The following is a 25820-nucleotide window of genomic DNA, read 5'->3' on the forward strand; positions in this document are numbered from 1 at the left end:
GGGAAAATAATTTGTATGTAAGGGATTAAGTGAAGGAATAGCTGAGTCATGTATGGGAATAGGCAGAGGTAATACATAAGCTTCATCAAGACGCGCGTCCTGGATCATAGACTGATCTGCCTCTCAACTCATAACCTTCTCCTGAATGACATTTATCCATCCTTCAATCTCCCTGATTGAGTCACCTTCATTTTCACCAATTGTGGTTATGAAATCGAGAAATGGTGAGACTAAGGCTGCCTTTATGATATACATATAAAAACAATTACCATATTTTTCATGTACACGACTTCATAAAATGAGAATAAATGCCTCCATAAAATTCGGGGCGGTTACATGATAGCTTTTCCACTTCACAATTCCAAGCACAACCAATTTCTTTGTTGCATCCCTTCACAGCCACCTTCTCCCCTGCAAACAAAACAAACTCCGAGAGAGACAGAGAGAGCCAAGTTAGCATGGTTGGATTGTTTGGCAGGGAAGGAACTTCATAATCCTCTTCCATAGCTTTCCATAGATCTAAAGCTTCCTGGTATGTCTCCATTTTCACTGTCCAAAACCGGTAGTTTTCTCCATCGAAGACAGGAGGAGCAATTTGAGAAAAACTGGCTTCAACTTTCATTTCATGGATCCCATAAGAAGATAACTTCGATACCATATGAAAGTTTAAAGAAGAAGAGACGAAAGAAATTAAAACTGCAGAGAAGAGAGAATACAAAAAAGCAGCAGACAAGGGAAAGTTGATTCTCTTTATTTGATTAACATCTTTAGAATTAAATACCTGAAAAAACAAACTTAAATGCAAATTAATAGATGAAATTCACGCTATGATCTGCAATATGTTGTTAACATACTAACAACTCCTAAAGACTAGCAAATTTATTTGCTGAAACAGATATCTGAAACTAATATAATAAAAAGACGACCTATAGCAGTACTGAAGCAATTTTTAACAATATCATCTCCTGTGGGGGTTATGCCATGATCTTAAGTGGGGATCCCTCGAAGAGTTGCGACAAGCGATTCTGTAAATAATCAGCTCTGAACTTAATGTGCTTGTCGCTTACATGATCAGTATGTCGTTCAACAAATTTCTGATATTTGTGGATCACTCTGAGGGAAGTCGAATTTCGTAAATCTTCACGAAGCTGGTCATCAGGGATAGAACATGCTGTCTGAGCCCCGCAGACCTCTTCAAAAGCAAGATAAAAGCTCCGAAGCTTTTCCTCCACATGGGCTTTCGAGACAGCATACGAATTGGTATTCCCCTCATCCTTCAATAAAGAGAGGACTGGACTCCAAGTAACTCTCGTATAGTTCCTCACATGCTGTTGGAATTCCCAGTCGTGCTCTTGAATCCACTCCGCTCCTAGTATAAACTGAAGTTCTGAATACTTAATCTTTTGAGCCATGTAATGTATATTGTTCATCAAGAATATGTGCTCCAAAGAAGCATCTTTAAATAACTTGGCCTTGTTGTAGAGCTTGTTTTCTAGAATACAAGAAAATGCTCGAAAGTGGAGAGCCAGTGGGGATTGCTTGCATGTACCTCCACTTATGTGGTCCTCTTTAGTAGATGGACTCATCGAGGAGCCATTGCTGAGCCATTTTAGAATTGAATCATTCGACAAAAAGTGCCGAGCAATTGGGGAAAAATCGCATGTGCCTCCACTTGAGTTCTCTTCTTCCACACCTGAACTCATGCAAGAGGGTGCTGGCATGGGGTGCTCTCCACAATGGTCACTGAGGAGAAAATCAAGTGTCTCGTGGTAGCCTGTGAGAGCAATGATGTAATTCATGACATTTTTTGTGAGTGGGTGAATTCCTTCAGCTGCAAAAGGCTCTGTCATTGTGTATGTCATAATGGAATCCTCAAACTCATCAAGTGTTTTCCTTACTGAATCAGCCAGTCCCCTTAGAACCATATCTCCGTCCACTATTACTTGAGAAATAACTTTGTCAGAGTACAAAGAATCTAAATATGGGAGAAGACCTGCCAGGACCTCATACATGTCAAGTAAATGGAACAACTTTCCTGGATTTTCAGGACCAGTAGATATGACTTCGCCAAAATACGTCAATAGCTGAAGCACTAAAGGCACAGTAAATGAAACCAAATTAACAGTTCCAAGTTCCCCGAAAATCTGTTCAGAGAGCCGTTTATCACTAGCAAGATAGACACGCATAAACATCTTCATAGTCTGGATCCTTCTCTTGATCTTCGATTTTAAGCTTACCTGATCCAGTTTGAGCACATCTTCAGTTCTCAGTTTCTCCCTTTCAAGAATGCGGAGACATTCATCCAAAGCGCTCCTTTGAATGCTAATATATGCCAGAGAACATTCATTAGCATAACCAGAAATGGACATCACATTCGCAATACGTCTGAGCTCAGGGATAACATCGTATTGAACCAAATTAATGGTGAATTCCTCTGCATTTCTGTTAATGATTTTTCTTAGCATCGAATGCCTAACCAGTTTATTGCCAAGAGAGATTTTTGAGATTGCATTGACGGCAATTGAAACAGCAGGCACATGTTTTGGCTCAAAGGGTTGTCTATTTTTAGTAAGCATGTGCTTGAACTCCTCCTGAAGCCTTCCCATTGAGATTTGAAGAAGATTTCGAGCCCTCTGAAGCATCTCCTTTTTTCTATCTTCAGTCAGACACAAGATTTCCAGTTTTTTAGTCACCTGTCGGGCTTCGTCAGCGGCATTTAGATACTCAGTAGCTTCATCAAGACCCGAGTCCCAGATCATAGGCCAATATCTTTCCCAACACATAATCTTCCCCTGAATAACATTTAGCCTTTCTTCAATCTTGTTTATTTCATCAACCTCTTTTTCGCTGATTGCTATTGCAGTGGTTAGTTGGGTATGAAGGTCTCCCAGAATCTCCTTCTCATCATCTGTAAGATTCTTTCTTGACCTTAATGCCATCATAATCTGTTTCGCCGCATCAATGATCACCATGTCACTGCCTCTCGTATATTTGAACTTCAAGATCACCAACAATCACTATCTCAATGTTCAATACTGGACCCAGAAGCTTCAATTACACCACTGAGATTACCTTCCCACCCAGATGAATTAGCTTCTAAACTCAGACTCGCAGACTTTCATTCCGAAAACTGAGAACACTAATAATCCAAACCAAAATATAAATGCTTTGCTTGAGATACCATGAAAATACACGATGAAGGGTACTTTGAATGCTTTCGAAAGAGGCCCGCGAGTCGAGAACTGATTGAAGGAAAGAAAACGAATGTGATTGTATTATAAGCTTAAAACTTCCAATATACTAGTTAGAATCACTACAATTAATAGTAATAGTAACCAGCTCCAAATTCATCAGACAACATTAAAAGCCAGTTCACTTGTATATACGTATATATCTTCTTCATTTTTCACTCTTTCTGAGAGGATTCTGTACATCCAGTCTTTAATTAGCAGCCATTAAACACGAAAGAACAAGTTCATAATAGCAGCTCGATAAACATGTGTAGCATACCAGAAATGAGGTTCCAAAGATTTTGTAAGAACCAAGTTCAAAACAAGCTAAAGACAATCAAATTATGCAGAAATATGGAAGGCCAAGAATAAATAGTGAACAGATTTTAGATTTTCCAGGTCAAGAAACAAACAAACATGTGTATATATATACATACGTATGTACACACACACACACACACACACACACATATCCGAGTAGTATCCTAAGATACAAAGATCAAACATAAACTGACCTTTGTTTTGGTTCTTTTAAGGCCTTTGCTGCAATTAGTCTTCTCAAGTTATGCAGATTTTAGAGCTACCATGTCTCTCCTGCTCTTGTTGACTCTGGCCATATTGGTCTCCGAAGAGACAAAAATTTATTGAAAGGAAGACGGAAATTTCCACAAACAACGTGGCACTCTTTAGTCTTTACATGGAAACACAAGTGTTCGTCTTTTCTTTTTTATTTTTCTTTTATTTTTTTAATTGAATGACTGAGATCTCTTTTCTTCAACGGTATCGATGATAAAGAATTAATTCTTGTAGTTATTGTTATTTTTTTAAATTGTTTTTTATTTAAAAATATATTAAAATAATATATTTTTTTTATTTTTTAAAAAAATTATTTTTAATATTAACATATTAAAAATGATTTAAAATATTACTTTAAAAATAAAAAACATAAATTTAATTTAAAAACAAGAATACTTAAAAACAAAATCTCAAGTATATTACAGTTGATTTTTCTTTGTTTTGACATAAACGACAAGACCCCAAGGCCAGAGATCCTGTCGATCCGAACACTAAGAAAGTACAGGAAAAGGGCATAAACAACACAAAATCACAAAGTGTAATTCAAGCCCATCTACATCCTTATAGGATAATTTAATATGAAATGGACGTTACGTATGAATTATGAAATGGTTTGGACTCACACAAAAAATCTCTAACCTAACAAATCCATTTATTATATATGTTTTGTTAGAAATATTATTGTGGTTATTTTTTAAAATATTTTTTTATTTTAAAAATATATTAAAATAATATTTTTTTATTTTTAAAAAAATTAATTTTAACATTAGTATATCAAAATAATCTCAAAAATATATAAAAATAATTTGAAACAAAAAAAAAAAAAAAAACTTTAAATGTTTTCAAAGCACTTCCAAACCGCAATTTCAAACACTACTTGTTTATACTTTGGTGTCCATTTATCTTAGCCTTTCAATCATGGACACTTTCCTATTCGTTTTTAGATTTTGTATCTTTTTTTATTAATAATAAACTCACACACATACATAACATATAAACATAAAAGCATATAATGTTTTTATCTACATGATTTTTCTAAAAACTACATTAACAAAAAAACTAAAACATGTTACGAAAATACTGTTCATTCAGACTATAGTTAAGTCGTGTTTTCAATTTCAATTTCTCTTCTTTTCTAACTTTTCGCTGGTTGTAGCGTGAACTTACAAGCAAAGGTTTTTTCTCTTCTTTTCAAGTCTAGAAACACGTATGGATAAACACCATAATTTTTCACCTTTTTCCCTTTCCCTCAAGGCAGAACAATTTTTGCATTTTTCGTTCTTCTCTTTCTTATTATTATTATAAGTTGTTGTTTTTTTTTTTCCCATGGATCTACTTCTTTTGTTTGCGGTTCGCAAAGTTTTTAAGAGATGAGTTTTGATTTTTGTCTACTTTTTTTATTTTCATTTGTTCATGTTGATGGGTTTTTCGATTCTCTGTGTAGGTTTTTTGCATCTACACACTCTTTCATGTTTTATCTTTCCATACGTTTCTTTTCTTTTTTGTTTGGTTTTGGTTGTTTATTTGTTTTTTACTTGGAGATACTGATTTGTTTCCTTTTTTACTTTGTTACAGATTGCTTTGACCTTCGAAGCCATTGATTCACCTAGCCTTGAGTGGGGATCTAGGTTACGAAACCAAGGTGGTTGTGACAATATGTCTTGCTGATGGTTTTGACATGTTCCTAGCATTGTTGGTGATGGATGGTTCTTGCATGATAGATTAATTGTATGGGAATTCATTGGAACCCTTGTGATGTTCAGGTAATCAATTTTTAAGTGGTTTTCAAAACTTTTGGAAGAGGTTTTTATTTCAAAATGTCCCCCCTTGCTATAGACAAATGATTTTGAGGCTAATTATTATTAGATTTTTAATTTATTAAGAGGCTGGTTTCTAGAACTGTTTTTCAATTTCTGGCTTTGGGAAAGTCAGTGATTAGGTGGGTAATTGGACGAGTCCGCGAGTTTAGGTTAGTTAGTTTGAATTGTTATGAGTTGTTTACGAAAGTTAATGCTAATTTAAAATATAGAACTTTGGAAGTAATTCTGAGCTTTTTATTGGGACTTGATATGTTAGAAATGCTTAGAAATTGGATAAATCACTAGCTGTTGTTTATGAAATTTTCTGGTGCTCTATGTAAAAAAAAAAAAAGAAGCCAGATTTGTCTCCATTCCATAATAGTGTTTAATGTGTTTGCTTTGTCTATCTTCATGCCAGATTTCAATGTTTAATTCAAAAATCATATGAAGTTGGTCATGGTCATATTCACTGTATATAGAACAATTTCTGATTTGATTGTGGTGATTGGAGATGTTCCAGCGTATATCTTTAGGAAATAGTTTGAGAACTTATAAAATTAGATTGGGTTCAAAGTTGTTATAACATAGGCAACATTTTAAGTTACAGTTGGTGGGGAAAGGAGATTGATTATGATATGTATTGCACCTAAGAAAATGTCAGGAACCGCTGTTCCTACAATGAATAACAGAAACTGCAATGTTTTGGGCTAGCAGATTTCTTTCTTCTTAAATTTTGCCCTGAGTGCTTCACTCTATTGGATCAGTTGGTCACCTTTAATAACTTGCTGCATTGGGATACCAAACTTGCTGAAATGACATAAACCATGCTTTCAAACTCTGCTTTGATTTTTTCCAGTGGAGATGATTGCAAACAAAATATGTGATTCATAGTGCACAAGGTTATCCAATCCTTTTTTTTCTTTCTAAGAGTCATATTAAGAAAATGTGCAATTAAGTGCACAATGCTTTATGCAGCATTTCACAACTAAGATTTGATGCTTTTATATATGCAATCCATTATATTTACCACATGTTCATCCTATTTTTCTATTTTTGCAATGTATAGGTGTTGAAACCTGGCTGGAATCATTATCACCACTACATCAGCAAGTTTGTCCTTTCCTCACACCGTCTTTCTTTCTCTTCTTCTTCTTCTTGGCATAGGATTCGGTTCCTATAGATAAAGAGCATACATGAAACATGCCTTCGGTACAAATACTAACAGATATGTATAAAGTCATGTTAATCTCATGATGATGACAAACTTGGCTTGCGCAAAATTAACCACATGTTTTGAACTAAATTTTCATTTTGTTAGTTTTAAATGAGTACTTTAATTGTTTGCTACTTTGAATAGTCAGAATACATTTTTTTTCCTTGCTTGGTTAATAGCTATCAATGCATTCATAAAGGCTAATTATTGTGTTTTTTTCTTTCTATTCCATTTATTCTATATATCTATTTCTGAGATGTTTGTGTTGGCAGCTTCATCTACAAATATGAATTATGATCATCAACAAAGTTATCAGCTCATTCGAACCCAGCACCCCCAATATTTTGCCACTGACATGGATTCATTAATCCTACCCTGAATAGTTCATACCACCAGTGAGTAATGCCGAAGAGATTTTTCGATTACATATTGGGAACTAACAGAGACTGCAATTGGCTGGTTGTAGTTCTGTGTAGCCTGTTCATAAATCAAAATACAAGCTTGTTATGTTTTTATAATTAGGATATCAAAATACAAATTTGAAGGGAGAAAAGGAGGAACAAGGTAACATGGAAATAATAGACAAGAAAGTTCCATTCTTTCTGTCATCTCCTGTGGGGGTTAACAAATTATCCTAATTTTGAGCCTTCAAAGAGATGCAATAAGCGATTTTGTAAATTGCTGTACTTAACGAGCTTACTACTTATGAGCCTACTATTTATGTGATTGGCATGTAGTTCAACAAATTTCTTATATGCATGGATCACTTTGAGGGGAGCTGAATTGCGTAAATCTTCTCGAAGTTGAGTATCAGGTATAGAACATGTTGTTTGGGTCCTGCAAACCTCTTCAAAAGCAAGGTAAAAGCTTCGCCACCTTTCCCGGAGAAGAGCTTTCGAGACAAAATTTGAATCGGACCCCTCATCATTCAGTATATTGTGGATTGGATTCCAAGTAATTCTCTCATAGTTGAACACAAGCTGTTGGAATTTCTTGGTGTGCTCTCGTATCCATTCCTCTCCAAGTATGAACTGAAGTTCTGAATTCTTCACCTTTTCAGCCACGTAATGTATGTTGTTCATCAAGAATATGTGTTGTAAAGAAGCATCTTTAAATGAGTTGGCCCTGTTGTAGAGCTCGTATTCTAAAATGGAAGCAACCACTCGAAAGTAGAGAGCCACTGGGGAAATGTCGCATGTGCCTCCATTTATGCTCTCTTCCTCTGTAGCCGAACTTAGCAGGAAGCAATTGGATAGCCATTTTAGAAGTGAAGCATCCGATCCCAGTTGGAGAGAAATTGGGGAAAAGTTGGATGTATCTCCACTTATGCTCTCTTCTTGCATAGCTGAACTCATCGGGGAGCCACTGTAAAGCCATTTTATAATTGAGGCATTTGATCGAAAGTAGTGAGCGATTGGGGAAAAGTCGCACGTGCTTCCACTTATGTTCTCTTCTTCCACATCTGAACTCTTGCAAGGGGATGCTAACATGGGATCTTCCCCATCATAGTCCTTGAGGAGAAAATTAAGGGTCTCGCTGTAGTCAGCGAGAGTAATGATGTACTTCATTACATATTTGGTGAGAGGGTGAATTCCTTCAGATGGAATGTTCGCAAAAGAATCTCTGGACATGTATGTAACAATGTAATTCTGAAATTCATGTAGTGTTCGCCTCACAGAGTCCGCCAATCTCCTTAGAACCTCGTCACTGTTAACTCTAACTCGAGAAATATCCTTGTCGGAGTACAAAGAATCTACATTTGGATGAAGACCAGTCAGGACCTCGTATATGTCAAGATTATGGAATAGCTTTCCTGGATTTAGGGGATGAATAGATATGTCTTTCCCAAAATACTTGAATAGCAGCAAGATTAAATCCCCAGGCAAAGAAACCAAATTAACCGTTCTGAGTTCCCCAAAAATCTGTCCAGAGAGCCATTTCTCACTAGCAAGATAGACACGTACAAAGATCTTCATCTTCTGAATCCATCTCCTGTTCTTCGATTTTATGCTGTCCAACTCTGATTTGAAGTTGTCCCACTTCGAGAATAGCACATCTTCAATTCTCGGTTTCTCCTTTTCAAGATTGAAGAGACACTCATTCCAGGCATCTCTTCGAAGGCTAATATATGCCAGAGAACATTCATCACCATAACCAGAAATGAACATCAAATTTGCAATTCGTCTGAGCTCAGAAATGGCATCATATTGAACCAAATCAATGATGAACTCCTCTGACTTTCTGTTAAAAATACATCTATCATCTGAGTTCTCAACCAAGTAAGCCCCTCTATTATCTGAGTTCTCAACCAAGGAAACCCCAAAAGAGGTTGTTGAGACTGTATCGGCAGCACTTAAAAAAACAGATGCATGTTTTTGCTCAAAGGGTTGTCTGTTTTCAACAAGCATGTGCTTGAACACCACCTCGAGCCTTTTCATTGCCAGTTGAAGAACTTCTTGAGCCCTCTGTAGCATCTTCTTTTTGCTGTCATCATTCCGACACAAAGTCTCCAGTCTTTCAGTCAGCTCTCGGACTTCACCAGCAGCATTCAGATACGCAGCAGCTTGATCAAGATGCGAGTCCCAGATCATAGGCCGATGTCTTTCCCAACTCATAATCTTCTTCTGAAAAACATCTAGCCTTTCTTCAATCTTGTTTTTTTCATCAGCCTTTTTTTCGCCGATTGTGATTGTGGTAGTTAATTGGGTATGAAGGTCGCCCAAAATCTCCATCTCCTCATCTGTAAGATTCTTTCTTGATCTTAATGCCATCATAGTTTGCTTCACCGCAGCAATAAGGTTTCCTTCCCCTTCTAATTCTGGAATCACCATGTCAGGGTCCCCCATAGATTACAAATCTAAGATCACCAACAATCACAACCTCGATAGTCAATAATCAGAATATTGAACCACAAATCCTGAATTTCAACTACACCTCTAAGATTACCTTTCACGTTGCTAAAGTAGCCTCTAAACTCTCAGCTATAGACTTCGATTCCCAAAAATCACAGCACTCTGTTGGCTGGAAATTTAGAACATTAACTTTCCAAACCGGAATATAAACTCTTTTGCTGGAGTTCTCTAGCAAGTAACCAGTGAAGCAAATCTTGAGTGCTTGTTGCAATTAAGCACCGCGATTCAAGAACTGATTACAGGAAAGAAAATGAAAATAATTGCATAAGCTTAAGACCAGAACAATAAAAACTTTCAGTACACTAGAAAGAATCACTATGATCAACCGTATCAGTAGACAGCTCCACGGTGATCAAAAAACATTGAAACCCAATTCACTTGTGTGTGTGTTTCCATAAATTTCGACAAAAAATATCTTAAAATTTTATTAATCATCACATATATTAAAAAGAAATTATTAATAATTATTAAATATATTATCTTCTCTTTTAAGAAATTCTACATGTTCGAAATTAAAAAAACAAAAAAACAAAAAAAAACAAAACTCCATATAAAGAGAATATTTTATCTCCTTATATGTATAAACAAATTATTTTGTTTTATTTATTATTATTATTTTTCTTGAGAGGATCATTATTCAATCTTTAAGAATCATTGATACATGCTCACAGTCTCAAGATCATGGCATATGAAAGCATAATAAACACAAACATATCTGAAATGAACAGGGCCAAGACAAGCTAAAGACAATCAAACAATGCAAGAAATGGAAGGACAAAGCAGATTTTAGATTTTGCAGTCAAGAGATGAACAAGCAAGCATCCGATTTATTTTCCTGAAAATACGAAGAGCTACAACTGACCTTTCTTCGTAGCTCTTTATCAACTTAAGAAGACATTGGAGCCACCGTCTGTCTCGGCTCTTCTTTTTCTATCCAGTTAAAAGTGTTGACTCCAGGGTTCAGCCATAATGGTCTTACGCAGATATTACAACATTTCTTTCCGACAGGGAAACAGGAAGTTTCCTCGCCGTGCGTGGCACTCTTACATGCATTTAACCCCCATATAGTCAAACAAATATATTTCTTTTTACTTCTTTGATTGATTGAGGTCTCTTGTTTGGGAATTTCTCTGCTCTTTGATTCGGACGGAAAGTTTCTTGGATTGATAAGGCCCGAAGGAACATCCATCAAAATACTTACGAAGAAAAGATAGAAGGCCCAATAATAAAAAAATCACAAGTTTATTCCAAACCCAAATGCATCCATGTGAGATCAGTTGGACTTTCTAGCATGGTGGTGAAATCTAAAAAACAAGTTAACATGATACCTTAATTTAATTTGCTTTTTTTTAAAAAAAAAAAGTGTATTTGAAAGTGATTTTCATATTATTTTTTACTTGTAAATATATTAAAATAATATATATATTTTTATTTTTTAAAAATTATTTCTAATATCAATATATCAAAATAACATGAAAATATAAAAAAAAAAATATTGTTTTTTTTTAAATTAAATTTTAACTAATTTTCGTTTGAATCGCACATACAAACCCTAAATTAACTATCGATTTATTAAATCCAGTTGATCCGATAAAAACTCCATCAAGATTCAGTTTAGTCAAAAAAATTAAAACGAAAAATAAATTATTTAGAGTAGTATTTTAAAACTTAGACGAGTTTATATAACTAAAAAATCTTTACCAACTCATTAAAACTTACATGTAATCGATTTAATTTAGTTTTAATGTTATATATTAAGGTAATTAATCTATTACATATTATTGAAAGGATTGACCTTCTATTTTGTAACCCGTAAATCTAGATTGTGAGCCCAGTTTGAAGACTAAGTTTTTTTTATTAACATAAATATTTAAAAAATATAGTGCTATTATAAAAATAAACACACTTAATTCATCATGTTTGTAAATCAAGTAGTCACACTAATTGAATTTAATAATATTTATTATTGTTGTTGTTGTTTTATATTTGATAATAAGGAATATTTTGAACCATTTATATGTAAAATTTATTTATTTATTTATTTATGATTATTGTGTCTTTATAAGTTGCTAAAAATAAGAGAAACTTTCTAGGCTGTTGATCGCTAACGATCATGTGATACAAATATTCTGTAAAGTGCATCGTTGACTATGTATTGGATGTGAAACGGGTCAGGTACATTGCCTGTACAGCTCAACCATGTACCTTTTTTGTTGTTGAATAGAATACTTTTGTATAAGTGGTGATTGGAAGATAGGACATTCAAGTTTATTGTTATATCTTGATATTTTAAAAAAAAATTGAAACGTGATGACTAATATTATGAAAGAAATCTTTACAATATAAATTTAAATTATAAAAAATATTATTAATAATGACTCGAGTATATTCTATTTATTATCTAAAAGTGAAGGGCATAAATTTACTAATATGCAAAACTAACCTATCATTTGTTTGGATGGTCCAATCATGTTTTTTAATTTTTAATTAATTTTTTTATATTTTTGAATTGTTTTGATATAATAATATTCAAAATAATTTTTTTTAAAAAATAAAAGATATTATTTTCATATATTTTTTTAAAAAATACTTTAAAAAAATAATAACTATTATAATTTTAAATATTAAGATGGGTTAGAGGCACAAATATCCGAAACTGCTGTTCCTATATCTTGATTACACAAGTTATTCTCGGAACACCACATGATCTATGAGAGTGGCAAACTTAGAGCTCCAAGTTCATTTTCTTGGGATGTATCAGATGGCGTTGCATCATAAAGACTGCTTTTATTTAACAGGGAGGGCGTACAGATTTTAAATTTGCTCATGTTCAAGTCTCTTTCACTTGGGAAATTTCATAAGAGAATAACGCGCTCTACCCTCTTTGCAGAATCCAGACAGTGATGGGCTAACATGTATATAATTGCAAATGTCCCCACCTGATCTTGTTTTCTTGCTGCCATCCTTCCTTGTGGAGGAGGAGGACTAACATCATATGTGCTTGCAGACAAAACCATTTCTCAAGAACACTCAACTCGGTCCTCGTTTTAAGCAGCCAATTTTGATATATCAAAGACACAACAACCATTTTAGAACGAATTGCCTGTCTGCTGCGTTGAGGGTTCATGTGGCTGGTAAGGTTCAGAGCTCGGGGATTGCGGTCAACCTCATGGCCCCAGTTCTTCCATTTAGTGACTCCTTCCAGGAGGTCCCCATATGTTAGCTGGCAACTGCAGCAGCAACTTGCAAGGAACGTGTTCCAAATGGCAGCCCAGTTAATGAACTGGGCACCGCCATCGTACCTGATTGTATCGGTTATGTGTTACATCCCAACATTCAATCGAAGCCTTGCTGTGGTGATATGGTTACAGAGTTTGTCTTCTGGGAAATTTTATTTCGATATTTCTAAGAAAATAAAGAAATTATACCGTGGTGTTTATTCATCGAACACAGAGAGCAGGCGACATTGGAAACAAAAGCTAATCTAACCAGTTTATGTTAGCCGAAGAGGACAATGATACAGGATAAAACTTCTTTTTTTTTATTCCACTCATACATTCCATATTGTAGAACCGAGATTTCTCAGGCATTTTGGCTAGTGATGGTACGAGCCACGCCACCTTGGCCCGTTTATCGATCAAGTGCAAGTTAGAAGAGCGGGGGAGAAAGAAAATATTACAATAGCAGAGGAGGTATAAAACTAAAAGCCTAAACCCCAGGTTTTAAGAAATGACTCTATGATCTCCTGTGGGGATTGTGCAATGATCTTTGAGACCCCTCAAAGAGATCCAACAAGTAATTCTGTAAATCATCTGCACTGTACTTGATGTGCTTGTCACTAACTTGATTTGTATGTCCTCCGACAAATGTCCGGTAAGCTTGGATCACCTTGAGGGATGTTGAGATTCGCAAATCTTCTCGTAGATGAGCATTTGGGATTGACCATGCTGTCTGTGTCCTGTAAACCTCCTCAAAAGCAGTATAAAAATTCCGAAACCTTTCCTTGAGAAGAGTTCTTGAAGAATTGGAATTCCCCTCTTCCTTAAGTATAGCGAGGATAGAACTCCAGGTATTTCTTTCATAGTTTATCTCGTGCTGCTGGAATTTCCAGTTGTGCTTTCGAATCCACCCATCTCCAAGTATAGACTGAAGATTCGAATTCACAACTTTTTGAGCCATGTAATGAATGTTGTTCATCAAGAATATGTGCTGCAGAGAAGCATCTCTATATAGCTTTGCCTTGTCATCAAGATTGCATTCTAGAATTGAAACAACTGATCGGAAGTGGAGAGCCAGTGGTGAACCATCGCATGCACCTTCTCTAGCGTTCTCTTCTTCTGTAGATGGATTAATGTCAGGGGACAATGACATGGTATCCTCTCCATCTTGGTCCTTGAGGAGAAAATTGAGAGTTTCCCGGTAGCCAGTGAGAGCATTGAGGTAATTCATAACATACCTGGTGAGAGGATGAATTCCACCTCCTGCAATAGGGTTTTTTGAGGTGCTTGTTGAAATAGCATTTTCAAATTCGAGAAATACTGCCCTTACAGAGTCCCCCAATCTCCTTAGAACTTCTCGACAGTCAATTCTAACACGAGCACCAGCCTCATCTGCATATAAGGAATCTATATTTGGAGGAAGATCTGCTAGGACCTCATACATGTCAAGTATAGGAAACAACTTTTCTGGTTTATGGGGACCAATAGATATAGCTTCACCAAAATTTAAAAGCCGCAGCATTGAAGCCTTTGAAACCTCAGCAAAAGAAACCAAATTAACTGTTCCCAGATCCCCAAAAATCTGTTCAGATAGACATTTCTCACTAGCAAGATAGACCCGCACAAAGATCTTCATAATCCGAATCCATCTCCTGATCTTGGAATTTAAGCTGCCAAACTCCAATCTAAGCACATCTTGAATGCTCAGTTTCTCGATTTCAAGAACAAGGAGAAACTCATCCAAGGCATCCCGTCGAATCCACCCATCACCAAGTATAGACTGAAGATTCGAATTCACAACTTCTTGTGCCATGTAATGCATGTTGTTCATCAAGAATACGTGCTGTAAAGAAGCATCTTTAAATGACTTGGCCCTGTTGAAGAGCTCGTATTCTAAAATGGAAGCAACCAATCGAAAGTAGAGAGCCACTGGGGAAATGTAGCATGTGCCTCCATTTATGCTCTCTTCCTCTGTAGCCGTGCTTAGCAGGAAGCAATTGGATGGCCATTTTAGAAGTGAAGCATCCAATCCCAGTTGGAGAGAAATTGGGGAAAAGTTGGATGTATCTCCACTTATGCTCTCTTCTTGCATAGCTGAACTCATCGGGGAGCCACTGTAAAGCCATTTTAGAATTGAGGCATTTGATCGAAAGGAGTGAGCAATTGGGGAAAAGTCGCACGTGCTTCCACTTATGCTCTCTTCTTCCACATCTAAACTCTTGCAAGGGGATGCTAACATGGGATCTTCCCCACCATAGTCCTTGAGGAGAAAATTAAGGGTCTCGCTGTAGTCAGCGAGAGTACTGATGTACTTCATTACATATTCGGTGAGAGGGTGAACTCCTTCAGATGGAATGTTCGCAAAAGAATTTCTCGTCATGTATGTAACAATGTAATTCGGAAATTCATGAAGTGCTCGCCTCACAGAGTCAGCCAATCCCCTTAGAACCTCATCACTGTGAACTCTAACTCGAGAAATATCCTTGTCGGAGTACAAAGAATCTACATTTGGATGAAGACCAGCCAGGAACTTGTATATGTCAAGATTATGGAACAGCTTTTCTGGATTTAGGGGATGAATAGATATGTCTTTCCCAAAATACTTAAATAGCAGCAAGATTAAATCCCCAGACAAAGAAACCAAATTAACCGTTCTGAGTTCCCCAAAAATCTGTCCCGAGAGCCATTTCTCACTAGCAAGATAGACACGTACAAAGATCTTCATATTGTGAATCCATCTCTTGTTCTTCAATTTTATGCTGTCCAACTCTGATTTGAAGTTGTCCCTCTTCGAGCATAGCACATCTTCAATTCTCGGTTTCTCCTTTTCAAGATTGAATAGACACTCATTCCAGGCATCTCTTCGAAGGTTAATATATGCCAGAGAACATTCATCACCATAACCAGAAATGAACATCAAATTTGCAATTCGTCTGAGCTCAGAAATGACATCATGTTGAACCAAATCAATGATGAACTCCTCTGAATTTCTGTTAAAAATACATCTATCATCTGAGTTCTCAACCAAGTAATCCCGAGGAGAGATTTTTGAGACTCTATCGGCAGCACTTAAGAAAACAGAAGCATGGTTTGGCTCAAAGGGTTGTCTGTTTTCAACAAGCGTGTGCTTGAACACCTCCTCAAGCCTTTTCATTGCCAGTTGAAGAACTTTTTGAGCCCTCTGTAGCATCTTCTTTTCGCTGTCATCATTCCGACACAACAAAGTCTCCAGTCTTTCATTCAGCTCTCGGACTTCACCAGCAGCATTCAGATACGCAGTAGCTTGATCAAGATGCGAGTCCCAGATCATAGGCCAATGTCTATCCCAACTCATAATCTTCTCCTCAATAACATTTAGCCTTTCTTCAATCTTGTTATTTTCATCAGCCTTTCTGTCGCTGATTGTGATTGTGGTAGTTAATTGGGTATGAAGGTCGCCCAAAATCTCCATCTCGTCATCTGTAAGATTCTTTCTTGATCTTAATGCCATCATAGTTTGCTTCACCGCAGCAATAAGGTTTCCTTCCCCTTCTAATTCTGGAACCACCATGTCAGGGTCCCCCATGGATTACAAATCGAAGATCACCAACAATCACAACCTCGATAGTCAATAATCAGAACACTGAACCACAAATCCTGAATTTCAACTACACCTCTAAGATTACCTTCCAAGTTGCTAAAGTAGCCTCTAAACTCTCAGCTATAGACTTCGATTCCCAAAAATCACAGCACTAAATGCTAGTCTGCTGGCTGGAAATTTAGAACATTAACTTTCCAAACCGGAATATAAACTCTTTTGCTGGAGTTCTCTAGCAAGTAACCAGTGAAGGAAATCTTGAGTGCTTGCTGCAATTAAGCACCGCGATTCAAGAACTGATTACAGGAAAGAAAATGAAAATAATTGCATAAGCTTAAGACCAGAACAATGAGAACTTTCAGTACACTAGAAAGAATCACTATGATCAACCGTATCAGTAGACAGCTCCACGGTGATCAAAAAACATTGAAACCCAATTCACTTGTGTGTGTATGTGTGTGCGTGCGTGCATTTCCATAAATTTCGACAAAAATATCTTTAAATTTTATTAATAATCATCACATATATTAAAAAGAAATTATTAAATATATTTTCTCTTTTAAGAAATTCAAAGTGTCAAAATTGTTTTTTTTATATAAAAAAAAAACTCCATATAAAGAGAATATTTATCTCCTTATATATATATATAGACATGTTATTTTGTTTTATTTATCATTAATTTTCTTGAGAGGATCATTATTCAATCTTTAAGAATCATTGATACATGCTCACAGTCTCAAGATAATGGCATATGAAGGCATAATAAACATAAACATAAACATATCTGAAATGAACAGGGCCAAGACAAGCTAAAGACAATCAAACAAAGCAAGGAATGTAAGGACAAAGCAGATTTTAGATTTTGCAGTCAAGAGATGAACAAGCAAGCATCCGATTTAATTTCCTGAGAATACTAAGAGCTAAAACTGACCTTTCTTTCGGAGCTTTGGAGCTTTTTATCAACTTAAGCAGACATTGAAGCCACCGTCTCTCTCGGCTCTTCTTTTTCTATACAGTAAAAAGTGTTGACCGGAGTTCAGCCATAATGGTCTTACGCGGATACTACGACATTTCTTTCCGACAGGGAAACAGGAAGTTTCCTCGCAGTGCGTGGCACTTTCACATGCATTTAGCCCCCAAAAACTCAAACAAATATATTTCTTTTTTACTTCTTTGATTGATTCAGGTCTCTTGTTTGGAAATTTCTCTGCTCTTTGATTCGGAGGGAAAGTTTCTTGGATGAACAAGGCCCGAAGGAGTACAGGTGCGAAGGAACATCCATCAAAATACTAACGAAGAACAGATAGAAGGCCCAATAATAAAAAATCGCAAGTTTAATCCAAACCCAAATGCATCCATGTGAGATCATTTGGACTTTATGGTGGTCGAATCTAAAAACAAGTTAACATGAAACTTAATTTAATTTGTTTTTTTTTTTTAAAAAAAAAAAAGTGTGTTTGAAAGTGATTTTCATATTATTTTTTACTTATAAATATATTAAAATAATATATTTTTTAATTTTTTAAAAATTATTTTTAATATTAATATATCAAAACTACATGAAAACATGGAAAAAAGAATTATTTTTTTTCAAATTGAAATTTAATCAATTTTCAATTTCAAACAGATTCTAAATTAATTATCGATTTAATAAATCCAGTTGTTCTAATAAAAACTCCATCAAGATTCAATTTAGTTAAAAAATTAAAACAAAAAATAAATTATTTAGAGTAGTATTTAAAGCTTAGACAGGCTTATATTAACTAAAAAAATCTTTACCAACTCATTAAAACTTACATGTAATTGATTTAATTTAGTTTTAATATTATTTCTTAAGGTAATTAATCTATAAGATATTATTGAAACGATTGACTTTCTATTTTGTAACCCGTAAATCTAGATTGGATCAGGTTTTAAGCCTAACTTGAAAATTAAATCTTTTATTAACATAAATATTTTAAAAATATAGTGCTACTATAAAAACAAACACATCTTAATTCATCAAGTTTCTAAGTTAAGTAGTCACACTAATTGAATTTAATAATATTTGTTGTTGTTGTTGTTGTTATTTTATATTTGATAATAAGGAATATTTTGAACCATTTATATGTAAAAATTATTTATTTATATATTTATGATTATTGTGTCTTTATGAGTTGCTAAAAATAAGAGAAACTTTCTATGCTGATGATCGCTAACGAGCATGTGATACAAATATTCTGTAAAGTGCATCGTTTGACTATATATTGGATGTGAAACGGGTCAGGTACATTGCCTGTACAGCTCAACCATGTACTTTTTTTTTTAATAGAATACTTTGTATAAGTCGTGATTAGAAGATAGGACATTCAAGTTTATTGTTATATCTTGATATTTATAAAAAAAAAAAAAAAAATGAAACGTGATGACTAATATTATGAAAAAAAATCTTTACAACATAAATTTAAATTATAAAAAAATATTATTAATAATGACAGAACGAATTGCCTGTCTGCTGCGTTGAGGGTTCATGTGGCTGGTAAGGTTCAGAGCTCGGGGATTGCAGTCAACCTCATGGCCCCAGTTCTTCCATTTAGTGACTCCTTCCAGGAGGTCCCCATATGTTAGCTGGCAACTGCAGCAGCAACTTGCAAGGAACGTGTTCCAAATGGCAGCCCAGTTAATGAACTGAGCACCGCCATCGTACCTGATTGGATCGGTTACGTGTTACATCCCAACATTCAATCGAAGCCTTGCTGTGGTGATATGGTTACAGAGTTTGTCTTCTGGGAAATTTTATTTCGATATTTCTAAGAAAATAAAGAAATTATACCGTGGTGTTTATTCATCGAACAGAGAGAGCAGGCGACATTGGAAACAAAAACTGTCCTCGAGGGTAATATATAATGGACAAAGATGCAACCAAAACTGCTGTGGGGATTGTGCAATCACAATCTAACCAGTTTATGTTAGCCGAAGAGGACAATGATACAGGATAAAACTTCTTTTTTTTTATTCCACTCATACATTCCATATTGTAGAACCGAGATTTCTCAGGCATTTTGGCTAGTGATGGTACGAGCCACGCCACCTTGGCCCGTTTATCGATCAAGTGCAAATTAGAAGAGTGGGGGAGAAAGAAAATATTACAATAGCAGAGGAGGTATAAAACTAAAAGCCTAAACCCCAGGTTTTAAGAAATGACTCTATGATCTCCTGTGGGGATTGTGCAATGATCTTTGAGACCCCTCAAAGAGATCCAACAAGTAATTCTGTAAATCATCTGCACTGTACTTGATGTGCTTGTCACTAACTTGATTTGTATGTCTTCCGACAAATGTCCGGTAAGCTTGGATCACCTTGAGGGATGTTGAGATTCGCAAATCTTCTCGTAGATGAGCATTTGGGATTGACCATGCTGTCTGTGTCCTGTAAACCTCCTCAAAAGCAGTATAAAAATTCCGAAACCTTTCCTTGAGAAGAGTTCTTGAAGAATTGGAATTCCCCTCTTCCTTAAGTATAGCGAGGATAGAACTCCAGGTATTTCTTTCATAGTTTATCTCGTGCTGCTGGAATTTCCAGTTGTGCTTTCGAATCCACCCATCTCCAAGTATAGACTTAAGATTCGAATTCACAACTTTTTGAGCCATGTAATGAATGTTGTTCATCAAGAATATGTGCTGCAGAGAAGCATCTCTATATAGCTTGGCCTTGTCATCAAGATTGCATTCTAGAATTGATGCAACTGATCGGAAGTGGAGAGCTAGTGGCGAACCATCGCATGCCCCTTCTCTAGCATTCTCTTCTTCTGTAGATGGATTAATGTCAGGGGACAATGACATGGTATCCTCTCCATCATGGTCCTTGAGGAGAAAATTGAGAGTTTCCCGGTAGCCAGTGAGAGCATTGAGGTAATTCATAACATACTTGGTGAGGGGATGAACTCCACCTCCTGCAATAGGGTTTGTTGAGGTGGTTGTTGAAATAGCATTTTCAAATTCGAGAAATGCTGCCCTTACAGAGTCTCCCAATCTCCTTAGAACTTCTCGACAGTCAATTCTAACACGAGCACCAGCCTCATCTACATATAAGGAATCTATGTCTGGAAGAAGATCTGCTAGGACCTCATACATGTCAAGTATAGGAAACAGCTTTTCTGGTTTATGGGGACCAATAGATACAGCTTCACCAAAATTTAAAAGCCGCAGCATTGAAGCCTTTGAAACCTCAGCAAAAGAAACCAAATTAACTGTTTCCAGATCCCCAAAAATCTGTTCAGATAGACATTTCTCACTAGCAAGATAGACCCGCACAAAGATCTTCATGGTCCGAACCCATCTCCTGATCTTGGAATTTAAGCTGCCCCACTCCAATCTCAGCACATCTTCAATGCTCAGTTTCTCGATTTCAAGAATAAGGAGAAACTCATCCAAGGCATCCCGTCGAACACTAACATATGCCTGGGAACATTCATGACCATAACCAGAAATGAACATCAAATTTGCAATGCATCTGAGCTCAGGAATCGTGTAAGGATAGACTAAGTCAACAATATATTCCTCTGAATTTCTGCTAACACTATCTCTATGCTGAGATTCCTCGAATGAGTCATCCCCAAGAGAAACTACTGAGCCAGCATCCTCTTCACTTGAACGAAAAGACATATGCTCTGGCTCAAATGGTTGCCTGTTTTGAATGAGCATATGCTTAAACTCTTCCTCAAGCCTTGCCATCGTGATTTGAAGAACATCATGCGCCCTCCGTAGCAGCTCCTTTTCTCCATCATCTTTCAAACACATAGCCTCCAGCTTTTCTGTCAATTTTCGTACTTCATCAGCCGAATTTATATACTCATTAGCTTCATTGGGACCCAAGTCCCAGATCATAGACTGATCTGTCTCCCAGATCATAATCTTCTCCTGAATAACATTTAGCCTGCCTTCATCATCACTTATTTCATCAACCTCATTTTCACTGATGGTGGTTATGGTAGTCAATTGGGTGCCAAGCTCTGTCAAGATCTTCTTCGCATCATCTGTGAGGTTCCTTTTCGACCCTAGTGCCCTCACAATCTGTTTTGCAGCAGCAATTAAGTTTTCTTCTCCTTCTAATTCAGGAACTGCTGCGTCATACTCCCCCATAGCTAGAAAGTTCACAAAGAATAGCAATCACAAACTCCCAACCGATCCCTTTGTTTGATCAACAACCAGAACTGAACCCCAATCCTGCAACCACGCCTCTTAATAATTGTCTTCCAAACTCTGAGCCATAGACTTCATTACCCTAAAGGCTGAGCAATACATGCTACTCTCTGATCTTACCTGGAAAACCACACATTAGTTTTCCAAAACCAAATTCCAGATACTTGCGTATCCAATGCCAAATGGTACGAGGAGATAACAAGTACAACTTAAAAGGTGAAACTTCGCATTGTCGGTTAGAGGACTGCAAGATCATTAACTGCTTCAAGAAAAAAAGAAAAGAAGTAACTTCAAATCTACAAACAGCAAGAACAAAGAAAGGCAATAAAAAAACCAGTTCATTCAGCACTGCAGATCAATCATTCATACAAAAAATGACCAAAAAGGAGACGGAATCTCAAGCACACAAGGGTAACATAGAAAAATATGCATATAACACAAATGAGGTTCTAAAGATTTGGCATAGTCATAGACAGAAGCAAGCTACATATAAAGAACAAAACTTGATTTACTCCTCAGAAAAAGATCAGCAAGATCTAAAAGGATAGTAATAATAAAAGAAAGGGCAGATAGAAAAAGAAACATCAACCAGTCGAAAGATCAAAGTAGAACTGACTGACCTTTCTTCTTTTGAAGCTTTTAAAGAAAAGGGTTTTCGCCTTGGAGATATCTTATCAGTTTGCTTTTGCAAGTTGCTTGCAGGCTGCAATCTCCAAAGCTCCTCTCTCTCTCTCTCTCTCTCTCTTTCTCTCTCTCTTCCCTATTTTAAGGAGAGGAAGAATACAAGTCCTTCGTTATGGATTTCTATGTGGCATCTGACCAAACTATTTTACGCGGAAAAATAAAGGACTTTTTCTTTTTTATTTGTCTAAAATATCAGATATTTATATTTCCCCAAGTTTTAGAGAAAATTTAGAATTACAGTAGAGTAATATTTTTTATTTAAAAATATATTAAAATATTTTTTTTAATTTTTTAAAATTTATTTTTGATATCAACTTATCAAAATAATTTTAAAAATATTAAAATATAATTTTTAAAAAAATCAAAACTTAAGATCACTATTAAACCACACTACCAAAAAAAATCTATAATATATAAAAAGTAAAAAACGAGTTAGAGAATTCATGAATTAATAAGTATATATTTAACCTTTTCTAGATTAAATTTTTAAGAAATAATAAAAGATTTATGGGCTTCATTTTATGAATAATATCATCAAAGTCCTTTTTTTACTAACCCTTTTCCAGGTAATTTAATGTTTATTTAAAATATTATTTTAAGCCTGATGAAGCTATTTTAGAATTGGGATTGGATTTGGTTCATTTTTACTTTATAAGATAATCAATTTGCTAATTTCATTGTAGATTTGGTTAGATTAGGATTGCATTATATGTTGTAAATTATATTATCTTTAATATGAGGTGTAACAGTCCGGCCCAACATGATGAATATTGTCCGCTTTGGACCTTACCGCCCTCACGGTTTTGTTCCTAGTGACGCAAGCCCGCTACTAAGCTTGACGTCCCAAAACGCACTCAACATGTTAGCACCAGCACTACTAATAAGGCCAGTAACACACCCCTCACCCGTCGATGTGAGATCTTACAATCCACCTCTCTTAAGAAGCCCGACGACCCAGTCGGCACAACCGGACAACCAGTGAAGTCGGCTCTGATACAAAATGTAACAGCCCGGCCCAACATACTGAATATTGTTCGCTTTGGGCCTTACCGCCCTCACGGTTTTGTTCCTGGTGACGCGAGCCCACTACTAAGCCTAACGCCCCAAAACGAGTTCAACATGTTAACATCAGCACCATAGTTTTGAAACCCGGACCAGCCCGACGGGTCGACCCGGCCTACCCGAGCCTGGGACCAGTCCGGGTCTAAGTAAAAATCCGTCTGGAAGTTGGCCCGGCAAAACCTGGTTGACCCGGAGGGTTGACCCGGAACCCGAGCGACCCGGGTAAACCCGGCTGAGACCCGGGTTTTTTTTTTTTACAGAGGCATTAAACTACATCGTTTTGGCCTTTTAAAAGGCCAAAACGATGAAGACGAATAAATACAGATCTCCAGGAGAGAAGCAACCTTTCTTTGATCCACCTTCAGGGATGTTATAGCGAAGCGCTTCAGTGCCACCGATGCATTTGCAGTGGCAGCCTTTAGCAAATCCAAAGACGTTTCTCTTTAACTTCAAGAGATGGGACAACATGTTTCCTTGATAATGACTGGAGAGGCTTGATGCATAGTAACATGAGGAGCTAGTCTCTGTTCTCCATGATTTTGTACAAAAAGCCATGGCCGCAAGCTTGATTTGAAGGTGGTTATGGCTGCCTTTTATTGGTTGAAGGTCATGTGAAGAAGAGAGATCGATCGCAAGGAGACGCTGCTAAAAGGTGCTGTGTTCAAAAGGAGAGGTGGAGAAAAGACAAGAATGGGACAAGACTTAATTAACAAGTGAGATGGGAAATCTGAAGCAGATCCACACTTGTCTTTCAAACTTACTTCTCTTTTTCGAAGCCAACACATGTCTCTTTTTTTTTTTGGTTGACCCGGACCCGTGACCCGGTCATTAGACCGGGTCGACTACCGGGTCGGGTTTTAAAACTATAATCAGCACTACTAATAAGGCCAGCAACACACCCCTCACCCGTTGATGTGGGATCTTACATGAGGGGTGTAGTTTAACTAATTAAATTTTAAGTTTATTTTATAAAGATCACCAGTTTGAGCTCTATAAATCTTAAGGTAACTGGAGATTTATATGATCGTTAATTTCAGGATCCGTAGAAATAGTCGAGGTACACCCAAATTGACATGAACACCCACATTAATAAAAAAAAAAAATTATGTTATATTTGTTTGAAGCAGCACATAAACTAAAACCTTACCTATTTTATTGGTTTCTTTTTATTCCTCTTTTTGTTGACTCTTCTATTTCTTACAAAATTATGTCTAAATCGGCTTTTATATTGGTTAAAAGGGCATTAGAATAGATTAAATAAAATTAAAAAGATATTGATTCTCAATTTATTAATTTTATTTGTGTATATGTTGTCTGTGATGTTTGATGGATTAATAGTTTATTCTCTCTCTGCATCATATTTTTGATGGTCAAAGGTTTTTATAATTTGAATGAAGGCCCATTTAATAAGATATAATTTAAATTTGTACCATAAAATCACAATTAAAAAAAAAGATTAAATTGAAATAAAACAGAGGCTTTTCACAAATTAAAAAAAAAGGTACGTCTTTGTCCACATATTATCAATTGACTTGCTTTTTTGGTATTTTTAGTTGTAAGGTTTTTTTAGCTTTGGATTAAAATTTTATTTTATTTATATTTTAACCACTAAATTTAAGAGAAAAAAATAAAAGGTCGTTAAAAAAAATAAAGAGTAAAAAACTTGATTTTTGTGTTAATAGGTTTAGTTGACTAAATAAGTGTTATTAAAATGTTTTTTATTTTTTATCTTATTAGAAAAATTACATCATTACTCAAATAATTTTTTTATTCAAGTTAATTTTCTGAAATTTTTATTGACTAAAGGCTGATTTAATGTTAGAAATGGATTTATTAAAGTTTTTAAGGTATTGTTTATGTGCTTTTAGGTGTAAACAAGGTTAAAAATAGATTTTTAATATCAATAAAATCAAACCTTGACTTTTTCAACCGTTTTAAATGGCTGAAATTCTAGAAGGATTTATTATTATTTTTTTTTTTTTTTGGAAGCTAGGTGTGTTGACCCGCCTGGACCCAAGCACTCAGTCTTTTTTTGTAAAGTTTTGTTGTTATTGTTGTTGTCATCGTCATTATTATTGTTATTTTTAAAATTTAATTTTGATTTTTTTAAGTAAAATTATAACATTGTTTTTATAATATTAGCAAGCACTTTTTTTATACAATCTTTTATGATTTTATTTTAGTTTACTTTATTTTCTTAAATTTATTTGTTATTTGTTTTGCGAAAGCCTATTTTTATTAACATATAATTAAATAGATTTCAAGGATTTGTGTACAACAAAAGCGTGTGTATAGTATATTATTTTTATATTTTTTAATATATTTATGTCAAAATTATCAAAATATATTTTTTTAATAAAGTTTTCTTT

At 35.5% G+C, this 25820-nt stretch overlaps 4 protein-coding genes and 1 long non-coding RNA gene across 13 annotated transcripts; 1 reads left to right on the forward strand and 4 right to left on the reverse strand.

Annotated features, from left to right (window-relative positions):
* Nucleotides 1–719: 719 nt before the first annotated feature.
* Nucleotides 720–3904, reverse strand: LOC118060379 (exocyst complex component EXO70E2). The gene is made up of 2 exons (XM_035073595.2): nt 3746–3904; nt 720–3242 (listed from the first exon to the last, which is right to left on the reverse strand). Exon 2 carries the CDS (start codon nt 2970–2972, stop codon nt 975–977), a length of 1998 nt encoding a protein of 665 aa, XP_034929486.1. The 5' UTR covers nt 2973–3242; nt 3746–3904; the 3' UTR covers nt 720–974.
* A 938-nt stretch (nt 3905–4842) lies between these two features.
* LOC118060378 (uncharacterized) lies at nt 4843–7022 on the forward strand. Of its 3 annotated transcripts, none has more exons than XR_004689443.2 (3): nt 4843–4981; nt 5382–5569; nt 6672–7022. It is a non-coding gene; the product is annotated as an uncharacterized lncRNA (long non-coding RNA). The 3 variants fall into 3 exon arrangements; XR_004689442.2 differs by having other exon boundaries at nt 4916–5013; XR_004689441.2 differs by lacking the exon at nt 4843–4981 and adding an exon at nt 5078–5246.
* A 301-nt stretch (nt 7023–7323) lies between these two features.
* LOC118060375 (exocyst complex component EXO70E2-like) lies at nt 7324–10821 on the reverse strand. 2 transcript variants are annotated; one of them, XM_073405690.1, is made up of 3 exons: nt 10593–10821; nt 9765–9962; nt 7324–9675 (listed from the first exon to the last, which is right to left on the reverse strand). In XM_073405690.1, exon 3 carries the CDS (start codon nt 9662–9664, stop codon nt 7448–7450), a length of 2217 nt encoding a protein of 738 aa, XP_073261791.1. In that variant the 5' UTR covers nt 9665–9675; nt 9765–9962; nt 10593–10821; the 3' UTR covers nt 7324–7447. The 2 variants fall into 2 exon arrangements, with proteins under 2 accessions (XP_073261791.1, XP_034929481.1); XM_035073590.2 differs by having other exon boundaries at nt 7324–9962.
* A 2427-nt stretch (nt 10822–13248) lies between these two features.
* Nucleotides 13249–17803, reverse strand: LOC118060374 (uncharacterized). Of its 2 annotated transcripts, none has more exons than XM_035073589.2 (2): nt 17457–17803; nt 13249–16794 (listed from the first exon to the last, which is right to left on the reverse strand). In XM_035073589.2, the coding sequence occupies exon 2, from the start codon at nt 16511–16513 to the stop codon at nt 13466–13468; it is 3048 nt and encodes a 1015-aa protein (XP_034929480.1). In that variant the 5' UTR covers nt 16514–16794; nt 17457–17803; the 3' UTR covers nt 13249–13465. The 2 variants fall into 2 exon arrangements, with proteins under 2 accessions (XP_034929480.1, XP_034929479.1); XM_035073588.2 differs by having other exon boundaries at nt 13249–16821.
* A 1690-nt stretch (nt 17804–19493) lies between these two features.
* Nucleotides 19494–22482, reverse strand: LOC118060376 (exocyst complex component EXO70E2). 5 transcript variants are annotated; one of them, XM_073405905.1, is made up of 3 exons: nt 22326–22477; nt 21912–21964; nt 19494–21825 (listed from the first exon to the last, which is right to left on the reverse strand). In XM_073405905.1, the coding sequence occupies exon 3, from the start codon at nt 21643–21645 to the stop codon at nt 19711–19713; it is 1935 nt and encodes a 644-aa protein (XP_073262006.1). In that variant the 5' UTR covers nt 21646–21825; nt 21912–21964; nt 22326–22477; the 3' UTR covers nt 19494–19710. The 5 variants fall into 5 exon arrangements, with proteins under 5 accessions (XP_073262006.1, XP_034929482.1, XP_034929484.1 ...); XM_035073591.2 differs by lacking the exon at nt 21912–21964 and having other exon boundaries at nt 22326–22482; XM_035073593.2 differs by lacking the exon at nt 21912–21964 and having other exon boundaries at nt 19494–21815; nt 22326–22480.
* Between the last annotated feature and the right edge of the window lie 3338 nt (nt 22483–25820).

Source organism: Populus alba, chromosome 17 (assembly GCF_005239225.2).
Source record: "Populus alba chromosome 17, ASM523922v2, whole genome shotgun sequence".
Taxonomy (NCBI): domain Eukaryota; kingdom Viridiplantae; phylum Streptophyta; class Magnoliopsida; order Malpighiales; family Salicaceae; genus Populus; species Populus alba.

What these genes read in the sequence shown, in the direction of transcription:
- LOC118060375 (XM_073405690.1), bottom strand. Translation starts at nt 9,664, where the DNA reads ATGGGGGACCCTGACATGGTGATTCCAGAATTAGAAGGGGAAGGAAAC.
- LOC118060374 (XM_035073589.2), bottom strand. Translation starts at nt 16,513, where the DNA reads ATGGGGGACCCTGACATGGTGGTTCCAGAATTAGAAGGGGAAGGAAAC.
- LOC118060376 (XM_035073591.2), bottom strand. Translation starts at nt 21,645, where the DNA reads ATGGGGGAGTATGACGCAGCAGTTCCTGAATTAGAAGGAGAAGAAAAC.
- LOC118060379 (XM_035073595.2), bottom strand. Translation starts at nt 2,972, where the DNA reads ATGGTGATCATTGATGCGGCGAAACAGATTATGATGGCATTAAGGTCA.